Source organism: Sinohyriopsis cumingii, chromosome 1 (assembly GCF_028554795.1).
Source record: "Sinohyriopsis cumingii isolate HCF-2022 chromosome 1, ASM2855479v2, whole genome shotgun sequence".
Lineage (NCBI taxonomy): Eukaryota > Metazoa > Mollusca > Bivalvia > Unionida > Unionidae > Sinohyriopsis > Sinohyriopsis cumingii.
This window is the reverse complement of record NC_142961.1, coordinates 17,727,387-17,745,149: the sequence shown is the minus strand read 5'-3', so window position 1 is coordinate 17,745,149 and position 17,763 is coordinate 17,727,387. Positions and strand designations below refer to the sequence as shown.

The 17,763-nt window shown below is 34.2% G+C and overlaps 1 protein-coding gene across 1 annotated transcript in view; it reads right to left on the bottom strand.

Annotated features, from left to right (window-relative positions):
- Nucleotides 1–1,372: 1,372 nt before the first annotated feature.
- LOC149806502 (uncharacterized) overlaps nucleotides 1,373–17,763 on the bottom strand; it is a 145,113-nt gene continuing 128,722 nt past the window's right edge. The window contains exons 31-34 of the mRNA XM_089953913.1: nucleotides 16,304–16,423; nucleotides 15,563–15,709; nucleotides 10,735–10,976; nucleotides 1,373–8,349 (exon numbers count right to left, since the gene is read on the bottom strand). Coding sequence (XP_089810039.1) covers nucleotides 8,187–8,349; nucleotides 10,735–10,976; nucleotides 15,563–15,709; nucleotides 16,304–16,423 — 672 coding nt within the window. The 3' untranslated portion in view covers nucleotides 1,373–8,186. The remainder of the gene's footprint in view (nucleotides 8,350–10,734; nucleotides 10,977–15,562; nucleotides 15,710–16,303; nucleotides 16,424–17,763) is intronic.

Below are 17,763 nucleotides of genomic sequence, written 5' to 3'. Positions count from 1 at the left end.
TGTGTACAAATGCACACTGAACTGATGATATTTCTATACAATATTTAAATGTTCATTGTGTGTACAAATGCACACTGAACTGATGATATTGCCATACAATATTTAAATGTTCATTGTGTGTACAAATGCACGCTGAACTGATGCTATTGCCATACAATATTTAAATGTTCATTGTGTGTACAAATGCACACTGAACTGATGATATTTCTATACAATATTTAAATGTTCATGTGTGTACAAATGCACACTGAACTGATGCTATTGCCATACAATATTTAAATGTTCGTTGTGTGTACAAATGCACACTGAACTGATGCTATTGCCATACAATATTTAAATGTTCATTGTGTGTACAAATGCACACTGAACTGATGATATTGCTATACAATATTTAAATGTTCATTGTGTGTACAAATGCACACTGAACTGATGATAATGCCATACAATATTTAAATGTTCATTGTGTGTACAAATGCACACTGAACTGATGATATTGCTATACAATATTTAAATGTTCATTGTGTGTACAAATGCACACTGAACTGATGCTAATGCCATACAATATTTAAATGTTCATTGTGTACAAATGCACACTGAACTGATGATAATGCCATACAATATTTAAATGTTCATTGTGTGTACAAATGCACACTGAACTGATGATATTGCTATACAATATTTAAATGTTCATTGTGTGTACAAATGCACACTGAACTGATGCTAATGCCATACAATATTTAAATGTTCATTGTGTACAAATGCACACTGAACTGATGATATTGCCATACAATATTTAAATGTTCATTGTGTGTACAAATCCACACTCAACTGATCCTATTGAAATTGCTCAGATTCTCAACTTACTGTTAATTCACTTTTCTCTTCTGGACATGATTCCTATTTTATTTCACCTATAGTTTACTTCAGAAAGTGCAATCATTCCTTTCATCACTGTAGCTCTATCTGCTTTGACAACTTGTACAAAGGGAAGGAATTAGCAAGCAGTGTCAGTTTACACAAATGAACTTTACAGCTTTAAATATCTTGGCTTATCAATAGTATCCTTAGAAATTAGGTGTTTGTGTAATCCAATTATGGCCTGGGCAAATTTTCTTTACTTCATATCATTACTTTGCTGCATTAAATGATTGTGGGTCAAATTAAATGATTGTGGGTCAATATGACTAGATAAGTGTAATAAAGCCGATTTTTAAGCATGGTGGTCTATTCATCTTTCAAGTCTTTCTTTTGCATCTTCAGTTATACAGTGAGTTTTGGTATGGTATTCATATGAACCAGATGAATTGCTGATTACAAATGCAGTCAACCTTTTGGTTGAAACATCATTTAAAGAACCATAAGTATGCCAATATATTTTCAGACAGCAAAGATAATTTTTATTTCTTTTGGTTAATAAAAGAACTAAATTAATATTAGCATTATGAAATGTAACAAGAAATATATTAATAGTAACATGTCAAAAGAAGTAAACCCAATATAAATATCACTATCACCAATTAGTAGACTATACAACAATGATAACATTGTAAAATCAAACGAGATTCATTAGCAATGTTCTGTATGTACTGGCATCAAATATTGAATCTAAAACACAAAATGTATAAAATGAATACAACAATGTCAACATTTTTTAAAATTAACCATAAAAGAGATCTATTAGCAATTTTTGGCATGAGTACAACAAAAAATCCTCAACATTTTAATATGAAACATAACAGAGGTTCATTAGCAATGTTCTGCATTTACACATATCAAATATTATTTGAGTCTACATCATAAAATGTTTAACAAAAATAACATCAATGCTACATTATACACCTGCCCCATGTTCAATAGTCCTCTGAGTAAGCACTAGTAAAGCATGGTAAACTGGTGAGTAATGACTCACAGATTTCACTAAGCTAAATTTTGGTCAAGGGATTCAGTCTTAAACTTACCTTACTGTGCAGAAACCATTATTTTAATATTAGACTTACCATGACCCAGAAACCATTATTATAATATTAGACTTATCATGACCCAGAAACCATTATTTTAATATTAGACTTACCATGACCCAGAAACCATTATTATAATATTATACTTATCATGACCCAGAAACCATTATTATAATATTAGACTTATCATGACCCAGAAACCATTATTTTAATATTAGACTTATCATGACCCAGAAACCATTATTTTAATATTAGACCTACCATGACCCAGAAACCATTATTTTAATATTAGACTTACCATGACCCAGAAACCATTATTTTAATATTAGACTCGTCATGACCAGAAACTATTATTTTAATATTAGACTTATATTGACCCAGAAACCATTATTTTAATATTAGACTTACCATGACCAGAAACCATTATTTTAATATTAGACTCGTCATGACCAGAAACCATTATTTTAATATTAGACTTATATTGACCCAGAAACCATTATTTTAATATTAGACTTACCATGACCAGAAACCATTATTTTAATATTAGACTTACCATGACCAGAAACCATTATTTTAATATTAGACTCGTCATGACCAGAAACCATTATTTTAATATTAGACCTACCATGACCTAGAAACCATTATTATAATATTATACTTATCATGACCCAGAAACCATTATTATAATATTAGACTTATCATGACCCAGAAACCATTATTTTAATATTAGACCTACCATGACCCAGAAACCATTATTTTAATATTAGACTTACCATGACCCAGAAACCATTATTTTAATATTAGACTTACCATGACCCAGAAACCATTATTTTAATATTAGACTCGTCATGACCAGAAACTATTATTTTAATATTAGACTTATATTGACCCAGAAACCATTATTTTAATATTAGACTTACCATGACCAGAAACCATTATTTTAATATTAGACTCGTCATGACCAGAAACTATTATTTTAATATTAGACTTATATTGACCCAGAAACCATTATTTTAATATTAGACTTACCATGACCAGAAACCATTATTTTAATATTAGACTCGTCATGACCAGAAACCATTATTTTAATATTAGACCTACCATGACCATTAATACTGACCTATACAGCCCAGAATCTACAGTTTAATTTTTATCACCCTAAGTACAAGCCATTCATAAACTCTGCCTAGGAACTTACTTCAGAACAAGAGTTATTCTGTGAGACCCATTTCTTTTAACCACAATGACCATGAACTTTTGGCCACTAATTCATTAGGCCTCTTCTGTACCCGAAGTGTAAATCCACTGCAAACTGTGGTCAAGGTATGTGATTTGAAAGTAAAGTTGCTATGCAACAAGTGTCCTTCTAAGAGACAGATGCTCAACTGGCTGAAAAGAATATCCAAGAATCTAAGATAAAATCTTTTCATCTTTTTAACTGCCAGGTACTGAAACCAACTCTGATATTCTGAGTAACAACAATACTTTCAGACTGGCCACTCTAGCAGCCACACATGATACAAGATTGGCACCATTTTCATTTCTGACAACTAGAAATCATTAGAAAACATTTTTGCAAAAAAAGTCCATGCCAATATGACCATCCATTCTGGTGTACTGATAACCAGATTTTCAAGATGGCTGTTATGGCAGCAATACTAGAAGTAAGATATCATCTTCAGTTAGTGTGTGTGTGTGGTTTAGATATTTAGATTTTTAATGTAGCTTTAACAATTTTTCAGTCATATCACTATGATGTCTGCAATGTGGCAGTTTATAGTGATGTCTAGCACTGTGGCATCATGCCACAGACATGTAGCACGATGTCCCACCCAGTCACGTTTTCCTGACAGCAGGCTGACCAGTCATAACACTAACCTCTTAATGCTGAGTGCCAAGCAAGGCAGCTGTTAGTACCATTTTTGTAAGTCTTTGGCATGATTTGTCCTGGGATTGAACCCACGACCTCCTGCATCTGAGGTGGACGCTCTAACCACTAGGCCAGTGGAGCGGTCTCTTCAGTTAGTACAAACCAGATATCATAATAAGTCTACTGGTAAAAATCCCACGTTGATTTGGCCATCCATTCAGGAGGAATAGAGATAATAAGATTTTCAAGACTGACACTGCATCTGCCATAACAGATGTCCTAGGCACTATTTTGATTTAGAACTACCTAGACCTGTGATGAATGTCTGTGTAAAGTTTCATATCAAACCTCTAAGTTTAAAAGTAGCAATACAAAGTTGTGCTGACATACAGATGGATGATGGACAACAGGCCATCCCATAAGTTATTCTATAACAATTAGAGCTATAAAAAAGGATTTCTTCATTCATCCACAGTGACCATGACCTTCGTCCTTTTGAGCCCATAATGAATAGCCCTTTTTTTTGCCTGAAGTGAAAGCTAACCACAAAGATTGGTAGCTGTAGATCGTGACCTACTTCAGTTATTATATGAAACTGAAATTTTTAAGAAATGAATGGATGGACAATGTTATAACATAATATGCTCTGCCATATGGCAGATATATAAAAAAAATAGTAAAATGAAACATAAAAATTGCATTGATAAAGTTGTACATGTACAAGTATTGTATATGACAAAACAAGATACAGTATTTTGAAAAGTGCAAATCTCCACAATACTTCAAGTCACAAATACCCGTATAGGACAAAAAAATGAGCAGGAACATATATGTCACAATCTTTACAAATAAAATATATTTTAGAAGATAGAATACTACCAAAACCAAACAAAAACCAAAAAATGGTACCCTGTTTTACAAAATCAACTACCTAAATAGTTATTTCTACAAAGTAATAATCCTGATAAAGGTAAAAGTAACAAGTAATTATCTGAAAATGGCCACAATACAACTTAATAAAGGATAGATTTCTAATTGAGGGGAAGATAAAAAAAGGTATAGTAATTGTTTTATAGGATATAAAATTACATTAATACATTTTTTTTAAACTGAAGCTATGCCAAATATACAGGAAAAAATTAAAAAGTAAACAAAAACAATATCAGTTATCAATGGTAAATTGAGGATAAAACTGAAACTGTAATCCTTCCTATTATTGTGCCAAGGTTAGTGGGAAGTGAGATATTATTTTCCTTCCTTTTTTGTAAACTTAACTTTATTGTTACTTCAAATGACATACAATTTGTCAGTAAATAGTATGTATTTCTACTGCCAAACTATCCACCTGTCTAACACAGGTAAAAGATGGCCAATCACATGTAACTGCTGATAAGACCTAATGAACTTCAGAAACTGCTGACACTTAGACAACTGACAATGTTTCTGTTGAATTATGCAGCAACTCTGAATATTAACATCAACAAAAATGAATAGTAAAATTTCACACAATTTATAAGTTAAACTTTGTCGGTCCCTCACATCTAAAATTTCTTTGATCAGAAGAATAAAAAATCTACCTGACAACTCCATAATTCTTTACTATAATGTATATATACTTCCAATAATTGACTACTGTTCAAACATATGGATAAACTGTATTAGTTCCCAACTAAACAGAATTCACAAGCTAAAAAATGAGTAGCTGGACTGATTCTTGATGTCCCCATTGATGCATCATCATCAGACATGTTCACTTGATGTCCCCATTGATGCATCATCATCAGACATGTTCACTTGATGTCCCAATTGATGCATCATCATCAGACATGTTCACTTGATGTCCCCATTAATGCATCATCATCAGACATGTTCACTTGATGTCCCCATTGATGCATCATCATCAGACATGTTCACTTGATGTCCCCATTGATGCATCATCATCAGACATGTTCACGTGATGTCCCCACTGATGCATCATCATCAGACATGTTCACTTGATGTCCCCATTAATGCATCATTATCAGACATGTTCACTTGATGTCCCCATTGATGCATCATCATCAGACATGTTCACTTGATGTCCCCATTGATGCATCATCATCAGACATGTTCACTTGATGTCCCCATTAATGCATCATCATCAGACATGTTCACTTGATGTCCCCATTGATGCATCATCATCAGACATGTTCACTTGATGTCCCCATTGATGCATCATCATCAGACATGTTCACTTGATGTCCCCATTGATGCATCATTATCAGACATGTTCACTTCATGTCCCCATTGATGCATCAACATCAGACATGTTCACTTGATGTCCCCATTGATGCATCATCATCAGACATGTTCACTTGATGCCCCCATTCATGCATCATCATCAGACAATGGTTAAAAATAGGCAAGAGAAGGAAGCTTAGAGTATCCAGGGCTAAAATATGGAACTCACTTCCTGCTCAATTTCGATCTACAGAATCAGTTAAATCCATTAAAAAAATGCACATGCAGTATTTCACACCTACATATTAACACATGAGAAAAATACAATTTCAAGAGTGAGTTTCTGAGATTTATCACAATGTTATCAGTATTCTTCAAATTTTTCACTTGCTTGTTTTGCATTTTTTATATTAGAATATATAAAAAATTATCTAAAATATGTTTTAATATATAAACTCTTTGAATATGTCTCTCTTTTGTACCTAATAAAGTTTAATGACAAAGTATAATACATGTACTGACATAAACTTTACTACATGCAACATTTTTGCAGAATAGCCTGAAGGTATCTCTAAGCAGAAGTGATCATTAACTGCAATGTATGGATGAAGACCATGCTAAAAAAATGTCAAAACATTAGTTAAGGGCCATCTGTTTAGTATGTACACAAAAAATTCAGCCATTTGTGACTCCCCCTGTGTTGCATGGTGTACTTTTTCTACCCCCTCTCCAATGTACACTTTTGCTTAGTACCTCCCATGGTTGCCGTATTTGTATGGACAAGTCTCTGTTTTCAAGCAACAGATCGTTCACCATCTTTGATAGTCTCAATAATCCTGAAAATTTTTGCATTACATCTCTTTGAAACAATGTGACGTACCAGAGGTACTCCTTTTCATTTGTTCAATTTTTTCTAGAGATAATAAAACTAGATATTACTAATACTGGACAAAAACAACTTTTACTAAAATGGACTGTTCTGGAAATCAGAAAAGGACAGTGAACAATCTGTATGCGTGTTTACATCTAAAGCTTCTGTTGTTTTGAAATGCCAATAATATGACAGTGTTAGGGGCCCCTGGTGACAATCAGGTTTGAAATTACAAACTGATGAATGAAACAACTAAGTTTTATTCATTTTTCATGTCCTTGATACTTTTCATTCTTAAACTTGGTAGTGAGGTAAAACAAACAGGAAGGTGTGCAAATACTATGGATGTTTGTCGATGGCTAAGACATTGAGGTTTTACTCATCATAATTACAATATAGTTTGTTTTATTATGTGCATATGTAGTACTTGGTCTTGCTCCCCAACCCACCCCCATATGCACACATACACAAACTCCCCATCCCCATGGATACATACTAAATGGATGGCCCATTACTGGAGAGATGTAATTAAATTTATATATGCAGTTAGATCCTTCTACTTTCATAATGTATTTTATTATGTGTTTGTATGTGTTTACTTGTAAACAGTTATTTTCATGAGTGAATGAGAAAGCTTGCATGAAGATATATTTTTTTTTATCATTTTACTTTTGTAAGTTTAGTTTGTAGTAGAGAGCCTGAAGGGAGATTAATTGTATTTAATTAACTTAGCTACCCTCTTTAAATATTCTTATTATTATTATTAATATTATTATTATTATTATTATTAGTGTGATCAGCATTGTCATTCTTGATAATTTCATTAAAAAATTTGAATAAATGAATAATAAATATGCCAATAAAGTAGGTGGAGTTTAAGGTCTTATGTGATAGGGTGAATTCATACATCTTTATCTACCTGATTGGAAAATAAAAAAATGTTCCGGCCAAGAGGAATTTTTGTTTGATGTCATTTTATGATATTAGTATTACATAAACATAATACAAAATATGACCTTATAACGTAAATCATACAATTTTAACATCACTCAGTTTTGTGAATTCAGTCATTTGAGCATTTTTTCAAAGTGAAATGTTTATAATTCCTCATAAGCACCATTCATACTATATACCAAGTTTCCTTTAATAGTCATTCCTCTCCAAAACGTTACAAAAATATTTTGCCAAAACTTTATGATTTCCAGCCCATACTGCTGAATTCATGTGGCATAGTTTGCACTTCCTTACTGCCATGTAAACAAGTTCACTATGAAACTGATCCCCCTACTGCCTCAAGTGCTTCCTTTGCAGCAATGGTGTCTGGATGATCATCTCCTAGGAAGGTCCTGAAGACTCTGTGTGCCTCAAGGAACTGAAATTTGGCCCTGGCAAAGTAGTTAGTGGCAAAGAAGTTAGCCCCTAAGTTGTACCTGTTAAAAAGATAGAAAGTTATCTCACCAAAAAAATCTGTGTTTAATTAATATTCTGCCATGTAAAAAAAATCTGATGCTAATGAAACTATGCTGGTACACATAAAGACATATTTCAAACAAACACACAGAAAAGCGTGTTAAAGACTGACTAAACAGAGAGTAAAGGCAACTCTTTTTGAGTGACAGATCCACAGATCCAAAAATCAAAATCAGACCTGCAAACCTTACAAACAGGGTTGGGGGTAGGAGACACTTAAAAAGTGTCTTTTGGGGTTGCAAGAAGAGGCTCCAGAAGAGGGATGGGCAGTGCACATGACCCAAAAAAGCAACATCATACAATTGAGAATATGTTACCTACTCATATCAACCTAAAGAAAATGACTGGAAATTCAAATCTGAATAAAAGAAAATAAATTTTTCTTTTAAGTAATTTATACACTTTCAAACAAAAAATAGTTAATTGTCACAGCACTGTCAAATATCATCACCACACACACACACATTTATACACCACATAATCACATACAATCACAAAGAAATTACATGAAAACTACACAAATTTTCTGGGCTTTTTTTCAATCCATTGGTCAGTGAAATGCAGTCTTTGAAATTCATTGGGCAGTGGAATAAAGTCTTGACCTTCTCTCAGTATTTTGATGGGGGACAGAAGGGGTGTTTTGATGGGGGACAGGAGGGGTGGTTTGATGGGGGACAGGGCGGTGGTTTAAAGGTGCATCGTTATCATGATAGTTCATCATGAAGGATTCCATAAAGACCTTGTTGATATTTTTCTTAGCCAAGACAATAATCTTGATACATTTGGTTTGTTGTGAGTGAGTATTAAACAAACAATGGCCATGTTAGTTGTAATGTTTAAACATGTAAGTCACTTTTGGATTAAGCTGCATATTTGTGCATTGTCCCAGTGCTAGGAGATTTTACTGTGTCAATGTATATCTATGTCAATATTACATTTGCAGTATATGCAAAGAATAAAGCATTCCCTATTTCCACTGGACTACATCAAGTCAAAATCTGTCAGGCTATAGTTCTAAACTTTAACTTTGTTGATGACTCATCCTTCAACATTTCCTCAAATATTACAACGCTATTCCAACTCCCAAAATAGCCATGTTCTGCATGTCATATATGTAGTAATACCTAACTTCAAAGAAATGTTGTAACCGATCATTAATTGGCCAAAAATCTTAAATAAAGATGATTTCAATCATATCATTCAAGGAAGGAAACCAAGAGTAATAACCTTTCTCAACAAGCATCTCTTTCATTTACCTAATTTTAAGTGAATTATTCTGTTCCACTTTGTGTGTTGTTACCTATGTAAATTAGCCAAATGGGATATCCCACTGCAGTGTGTTGTTACCTATATAAATTAGCCAAATGGGATATCCCCCTGCAGTGTGTTGTTACCTATGTAAATTAGCCAAATGGAATATCCCACTGCAGTGTGTTGTTACCTAATGTAAATTAGCCAAATGAGAAATCTCACTGCAGCGTCTTGTTAGCTATGTAAATTAGCTAAATGGGATATCCTACTGCAGTGCTCAAAACAACATTACCAAACTGATTTTTGTCAGTCATTTAATTAATCTGTGCAATGGTGGTTGTTTATTTGTGACTGCCATGACAATTAACTGCATAAAGTCATAGTTTTCCATGAGTAGGACTGGTAATGTTTATACAGGTTATGGGCGTATAATGTGGTGTGAAGAAACCTCTCTCTCACATCATTGAAAATCATGTTTTTTTAAACAGAAAGTTTTTTTTTGGAGTAAAAAATCATGTTTTATGTACAACACATTGCCTTTTGGCAGGTATGCAAATTGTAACAGCAAATAGATGCTAATGTCAAAATTCAGAATATTTCTCTTTTAAACATGTTATATGTATATAGAAAAACAATAACAAAAGCTATTACAATTTCTCATAGTTCTCTGTAAAATCATGCTCCTGAGAATTACTGAAATAATCTCATTGCAATTAATCCTCTATTTCTGAAACTTTGAAAATCTTTTGTTCATTTAATGTGTTCGCAGTGTAAAACATGTACAAAAGAAAAATGTCTGAGATCACATCAAGCTGGTGTGAAATAAATAAACTAAAATAAGCTGAATTCTCACCTTTGGTTCATGATCTACTTTGCTCACCAATTATCTTGACCTCTGACTTTTCTGTCAACCAAAATGAGCTATGCTTCATGTGCCATAATTAATGTCTAATTATAATCACTTCATGTAATTAATTTTTTGTGAAATTATTTTAGATAAAAGCCCACAAAGGATAATGGATAGGTCATATACTGATAACAATATCTCACAGTACACTTCTTGCAACTTTGATTGAAGGTGAGACAAAAATTACCTGACAGTGGCCACATCAATGTGCATTGGTCCATACACTTTCTTCAATATGAGCAGTGCATTTTGGTACAGCGGTCTGGCCAGTTTATCTGCCTTATCATCGTAGACAAGGGCAATATCATTCAGAATTGCTCCAGAAAGTGGGTGATCCATGCCATTTTCGCTGCGTGTCAGTTTCAGGTCCTGGAGGAAATAACCCAAACCCTCATCTATGCGTCCTTGTTGGTAACACAGCTGTCCTAGCTGAAATACCCATCCAGAGATACTGTAAGTACTTGCTTATAAGACCTTGTGAGTAACAAAACTGTCCTAGCTGAAATACCCATCCAAAGATACTGTAAGTACTTGCTTGTAAGTCCTTGCCAGTAACAAAACTGTCCTAGCTGAAATACCCATCCAAAGATACTGTATGTACTTGCTTATAAGACCTTGTCAGTAACAAAACTGTCCTAGCTGAAATACCCATCCAAAGATACTGTATGTACTTGCTTACAAGTCCTTGCCAGTATTAAAGCTGTCTTAGATGAAATACCCACACAAATGTACTGTTTTTACTTGCTTATAAGTCATCCAAATGCAAAAAGCATAGACTCCAATCTGTTATCACAAAATGAGCCAGCAGATCAGGATCTAGGCTATTTGTTCTACTGATTACTCCTAACAAACTGCATAGGCCAAGATCTACCAGCACATTATGCAATGGTTGGTCAGGGTTTGTACAGTTTACAGTTAGATATGACTTGTACATGGGTATAGACAGTATGTTAAATAATGGGAAGAAAGATGAATGAAAAAATGTTTATGCATATTTTCTGTGCAATAATTGTTTCTCACCATTCATGTGCAACTCAAATTGTATTTCCATGCAACAATAAAGTTGACACCAAGAAAAAATAACTGATCCACATCTGTGGCTGTATCACATAGGGCTTTTTTTCCATAAATTAAACAGACTGGAGTTGATAAAACTTTTTCTATCCATCAAATTTTAAATGAGACTATATAATGATATAAGAAATGACAATTAAATTTAAATATGGAAAAATTATATTAATGTCCTACACACACACACACACACCATTCTTTCTGGAGTAACTTATTTCATGTTTTTGGAAACCAACTAAAAATGAGAGAGATGGATGCTCTTTTCCAATCTATAAATTATTTCTTGAAGAACTCTTGAAATAATGTTTTAGCAAATGAAATACTACTTAAACTGGCATCACCTTTAACTTTTGAGTTAGTCCCACAATGTAAGATGTCCACACTCATATTTCAGATGTGGGAGGTGCAACATCTTATTGTGTTTTGCAGTGTGTTTCTCACTTGATTACTTTACCTGTTAATTAGCAGACACATTAAGGTCTGTTTTCATCTTTTTAATGACTGCTAGACCTTCAGTTTGCATCTGAATATCAGGTAAACTCTTCCAATCGTCAACAATGAAAAAATACTTCTGAACATCTGTTCTACTATATAGCTTTGTAATTTCTTAGCATATGGTGAGCATTCTTGAAATATGTGTCTGATGGAATCTGGACCCTTAAAAGATGGAAGTACCATTTACATTTGCTTATAAGTCCAGTCAAACAGCAGACAACAATGATCCTGATTACAAATGGATAATGCACCTGCAGATCAGGGTCTATGATGTTTATTCTACTGATTACTCCTAACAAACTGCACAGACCCAGATATGCCATCGCATAATGTGCCAGCAGATCTGGGTCTGTGCAGTTAGCAGTTGAACTTTTCCTATAAGCTTGTATATACACTACCTAAATTCTCTTGCTTGCAAAGACCCAAGCACTTTTTTTTAAGCTTTTCAAGATTTTCGATATCTCCTTTTAAGGTAACACTACCAAAATTCCAGTATTAAATATGTGCTCTACAAAACAAGCTAACACAACCAAAATTCCAATATTAACTATGTGTTCTACAACCCAAGCTAACACAATCAAAACTCCAATATTAACTATGAGCTCTACAACCCAAGCTAGCTCAACCAAAACTCCAATATTAACTATATGCTCTATGACCCAAGCTAACAAACAAAGCTTCACTATTAACTATGTTCTCTACAACCCAAGTTAACGCAACCAAAATCCTAATATTAACTATGTACTTTACAACCCAAGCTAACACAACCAAAACTCCAATATTAACTCTGTGCTCTATGACCCAAGCTAACACAACCAAAACTCCAATATTGACTATAAGCTCTACAACCCAAGCTAATTCAACCAAAACTCCAATATTAACTATATGCTCTACGACCCAAGCTAACACAACCAAAACTCCAATATTAAATATGTTCTCTACAACCCAAGCTAATACAACCAAAACTCCAATATTAACTATGAGCTCTACAACCCAAGCTAGCTCAACCAAAACTCCAATATTAACTATATGCTCTATGACCCAAGCTAACAAACAAAGCTTCACTATTAACTATGTTCTCTACAACCCAAGTTAACACAACCAAAATTCTAATATTAACTATGTGCTTTACAACCCAAGCTAACACAACCAAAACTCCAATATTAACTGTGTGCTCTATGACGCAAGCTAACACAACCAAAGCTTCAATATTAACTATGTTCTCTACAACCCAAGCTAACACAACCAAAATTCCAATATTAACCATTTGCTCTACAACTCAAGCTAACACAACCAAAACTCTAATATTAACTATGAGCTCTACAACCCAAGCTAGCTCAACCAAAACTCCAATATTAACTATATGCTCTATGACCCAAGCTAACAAACAAAGCTTCACTATTAACTATGTTCTCTACAACCCAAGTTAACACAACCAAAATTCTAATATTAACTATGTGCTTTACAACCCAAGCTAACACAACCAAAACTCCAATATTAACTGTGTGCTCTATGACGCAAGCTAACACAACCAAAGCTTCAATATTAACTATGTTCTCTACAACCCAAGCTAACACAACCAAAATTCCAATATTAACCATTTGCTCTACAACTCAAGCTAACACAACCAAAACTCTAATATTAACTATGAGCTCTACAACCCAAGCTAGCTCAACCAAAACTCCAATATTAACTATATGCTCTATGACCCAAGCTAACAAACAAAGCTTCACTATTAACTATGTTCTCTACAACCCAAGTTAACACAACCAAAATTCTAATATTAACTATGTGCTTTACAACCCAAGCTAACACAACCAAAACTCCAATATTAACTCTGTGCTCTATGACCCAAGCTAACACAACCAAAACTCCAATATTGACTATGAGCTCTACAACCCAAGCTAGCTCAACCAAAATTCCAATATTAACTATGAGCTCTACAACCCAAACTAACACAACCAAAAATCCAATATTAACTATGAGCTTTACAGCCCAAGCTAGCTCAACCAAAACTCCAATATTAACTATGTGCTCTACAACCCAAGCTAACTCAATCAAAAATCCAATATTAACTATGAGCTCTACAGCCCAAGCTAACTCAACCAAAACTCCAATATTAACTATGTGCTCTACAACCCAAGCTAATTCAACAAAAACTCCAATATTAACTATGTGCTCTACAACCCAAGCTAACTCAACCAAAACTGCAATATTAACTATGAGCTGTACAACCCGAGCTAACACAACCAAAACTCCATTATTAAATATATGCTCTACAACCCAAGCTAACTCAACCAAAACTCCAATATTAACTATTTTCTCTACAATCCAAGCTAACACAACCTAAATTCCAATATTACCTATATGCTTTACAAGCTAACTCAACCAAAATTCCAGTATTAGATATGTGCTCTACAATCCACGCTAACACAACCAAAACTCCAATATTAACTATGTGCTCTACAACCGGAGCTAACACAACCAAAATTCCAAAATTAAGTATTTGCTCTACAACCCATGCTAACACAACCAAAACTCCCATATTAACTAGAAGCTCTACAACCCATGCTAACACAACCAAAACTCCAATATTAACTACGAGCTCTACAACCCAAGCTAATTCAACCAAAACTCCAATATTAACTATTTTCTCTACAACCCAAGCTAACACAACCTAAATTCCAATATTACCTATGTGCTCTACAAGCTAACTCAACCAAAATTCTAATATTAGATAAGTGCTCTACAATCCACGCTTACACAACCAAAACTCCAATATTAACTATTTGCTCTACAACCCAAGCTAACTCAACCAAAACTGTAATATTAACTGATTGGGTGGGACATCATGTCTACATGTCTGCGGCATGATGCCCCAGTGCTAGACATCACTATAAACTGCCACAATGCAGACATCATAGCGATATGACTGAAAAATTGTTAAAGCTATGTTAAAAATCAAAATCACATCACTAATGTTAACTATGTGCTCTACAACCCAAGCAAACTCAACCAAACTTCCATTATTAACTATTGCTCTACAATCCAAGCAAACTCAACCAAACTTCCAGTATTAACTATTGCTCTACAACCCAAGCAAACTCAACCAAACTTCCAGTATTAACTATTGCTCTACAGCCCAAGCTAACTCAACCAAAACTCCAATATTAACTATGTGCTTTACAACCCAAGCTAACTCAACCAAAATTCCAATATTAACTATGAGCTCTACAATGCAAGTTAGCTCAACAAATATTCCAGTGTTTGCTACATGTTCTACAACCCAAGCTAGCTCAAAAAAAAATTCCACGATTAACATGTGCTCTACTATCTGAGCTATCGTAACCTAAATTCTAATATTTATTATGTGCTCTAAAACCTGATCTAACCTGATCAAAATTACAAGATGGTACCTGCAAAACAAAGCATTAAAATGAAAGGGATACCTTGTTGAATATGGCAGCGACATAGTGATGTCGTCTGCCAAGCACATCAGTGGCCAGTTCCAGGGAGCGTACCAACAATTTCTTGGCTTCTGGCATGTTGTTCTGCAGGTAAAACACTGTGGCCAGGCTCAGCAGACCCTCACATAGCTAAAAGTAACAAATAAACAAAATTAAAAGCACATTAAAACTTGCTTTAAATAAAACCTTAATACTGAGATATGTAGGAGAAAATTTCAACAGCCTAATAAACATCCAAAGAATAGTTGGCCTTTGTGTAAAGAACACTTGCTTATCATTGGAAGAGGACACATTCAGTTTAAAATGTTTATGAGACATATTTTACAATATAAGGGACACACTTTGCCCTGTTACTGAATGTTTGAGACACATTGTGCCCTGTCACTGAATGTTTGAGACACATTGTGGCCTGTCACTGAATGTTTGAGACACATTGTGCCCTGTCACTGAATGTTTGAGACACATTGTGCCCTGTCACTGAATGTTTGAGACACATTGTGCCCTGTCACTGAATGTTTGAGACACATTGTGCCCTGTCACTCAGTGATACTTGTGCACTTTCTTATGTAAAATTTGACCTGTGCACCTTTTAAGTTGTTTATAACATACATGTTTTACAATATCAAGTTCACTTTACTCTTCAGCGTCAACAACTTATTTAACTCTGTGCTGATCTCAACACTGTATTAAGAAAGAATGGCATTGTAATGTAAACTTATATACCTGCAACTTTTGTTGCGGCATCTTGATTCTATTTTGTCTGGATATGGCCTCTTTATAGATTTCCACAGCCTTGTCAAGCTCCCATTGACCCTTATACACCACTCCCAGCTGGTACATAGCCTACAATAATACAAAATAGTTTAGGCAATGCATGAAAAGCTTGATATAAATGTCACTACCCAAAAAATCTTTGAGTGGTATATGACAAATTGATACATCGATTTGATAGTTCATTAATTTAATGTCTGTAAATGGTACAGCAAGTTGTAACAAGAACATTACAGACTGCTGTGTTTCACCTGCTCTGCTAAGACATATTACAAATATCCAGCAAAGTTACATCGTTATGACCTCACTTTACCTGTGATAAGTTATGCATATCATGACGATGATACCCAAATTAAGTTTCCTGACTGTACATGCAACAGTTTAAGACATTTTGGAGCAAATGCCTTCACAAATAACAACAACAACTATACCATCCAAATATTATACCCATGTCTTGTCTATCTCTGCAGTTAAACTCATCCTTAATGTGTGACAGAGTAGGCAAATTCTACCTAAGGGTCAGAATTTTGTATAAGACATGAGGCTTTGATGAGTGTCAGACATGAGGCTTTGATGAATGTCAGACATGTGGCTTTGATGAGTGTTAGACATGTGGCTTTGATGATTGTTAGACATGAGGCTTTGTTGAGTGTTAGACACAAGGCTTTGATGAGTGTCAGACATGTGGCTTTGATGAATGTCAGACATGTGGCTTTGATGAGTGTTAGACATGTGGCTTTGATGATTGTCAGACATGAGGCTTTGTTGAGCATTAGACACAAGGGTTTGATGAGTGTCAGACATGAGTGTCAGACATGTAGCTTGTTGAGTGTCAGACATGTGGTTTTCATGAGTGTCAGACATGTGGCTTGTTGAGTGTCAGACATGTGGCTTTGATGAGTGTCAGACATGTGGCTTTGATGAGTGTCTGAGGCAAAATTCTGACCCTGAAAGTGAAATAATCCCATCCAGAACTGATGCATAATAAAGGAATATTTTTCTGTCACTGCTGGTTACAAATGTACAGGTTTAAAAACTGGCTCCCAACAGACAAACAAAGCATGAAAAAAATATGCCTTAAAATTGTTTCCATATTTAAAAAGAGAGTATAATGTTTGGTTTACAATGGAAACTAGGTATACACTTAATAATGAGGTTCAAATTCCACTAGATTATAAACTACTGAAATATTACGAAATAAAAAGATGGCATCACACAAACAAATCAAAACGGTGATATGCCAAAAAAAAATTTATTCTGATGTCATGTAAAACAAAAGTCATGTGATGAAAGATAGAGTTATACTGCACTAGTGTTCTGTGCTGGAAAACAAAATCATACAAACAATAATAATAATAATAATAAAGACTTTTTTAAGAAGGTAACTCAGTTACCGATTTAATCTACATTCA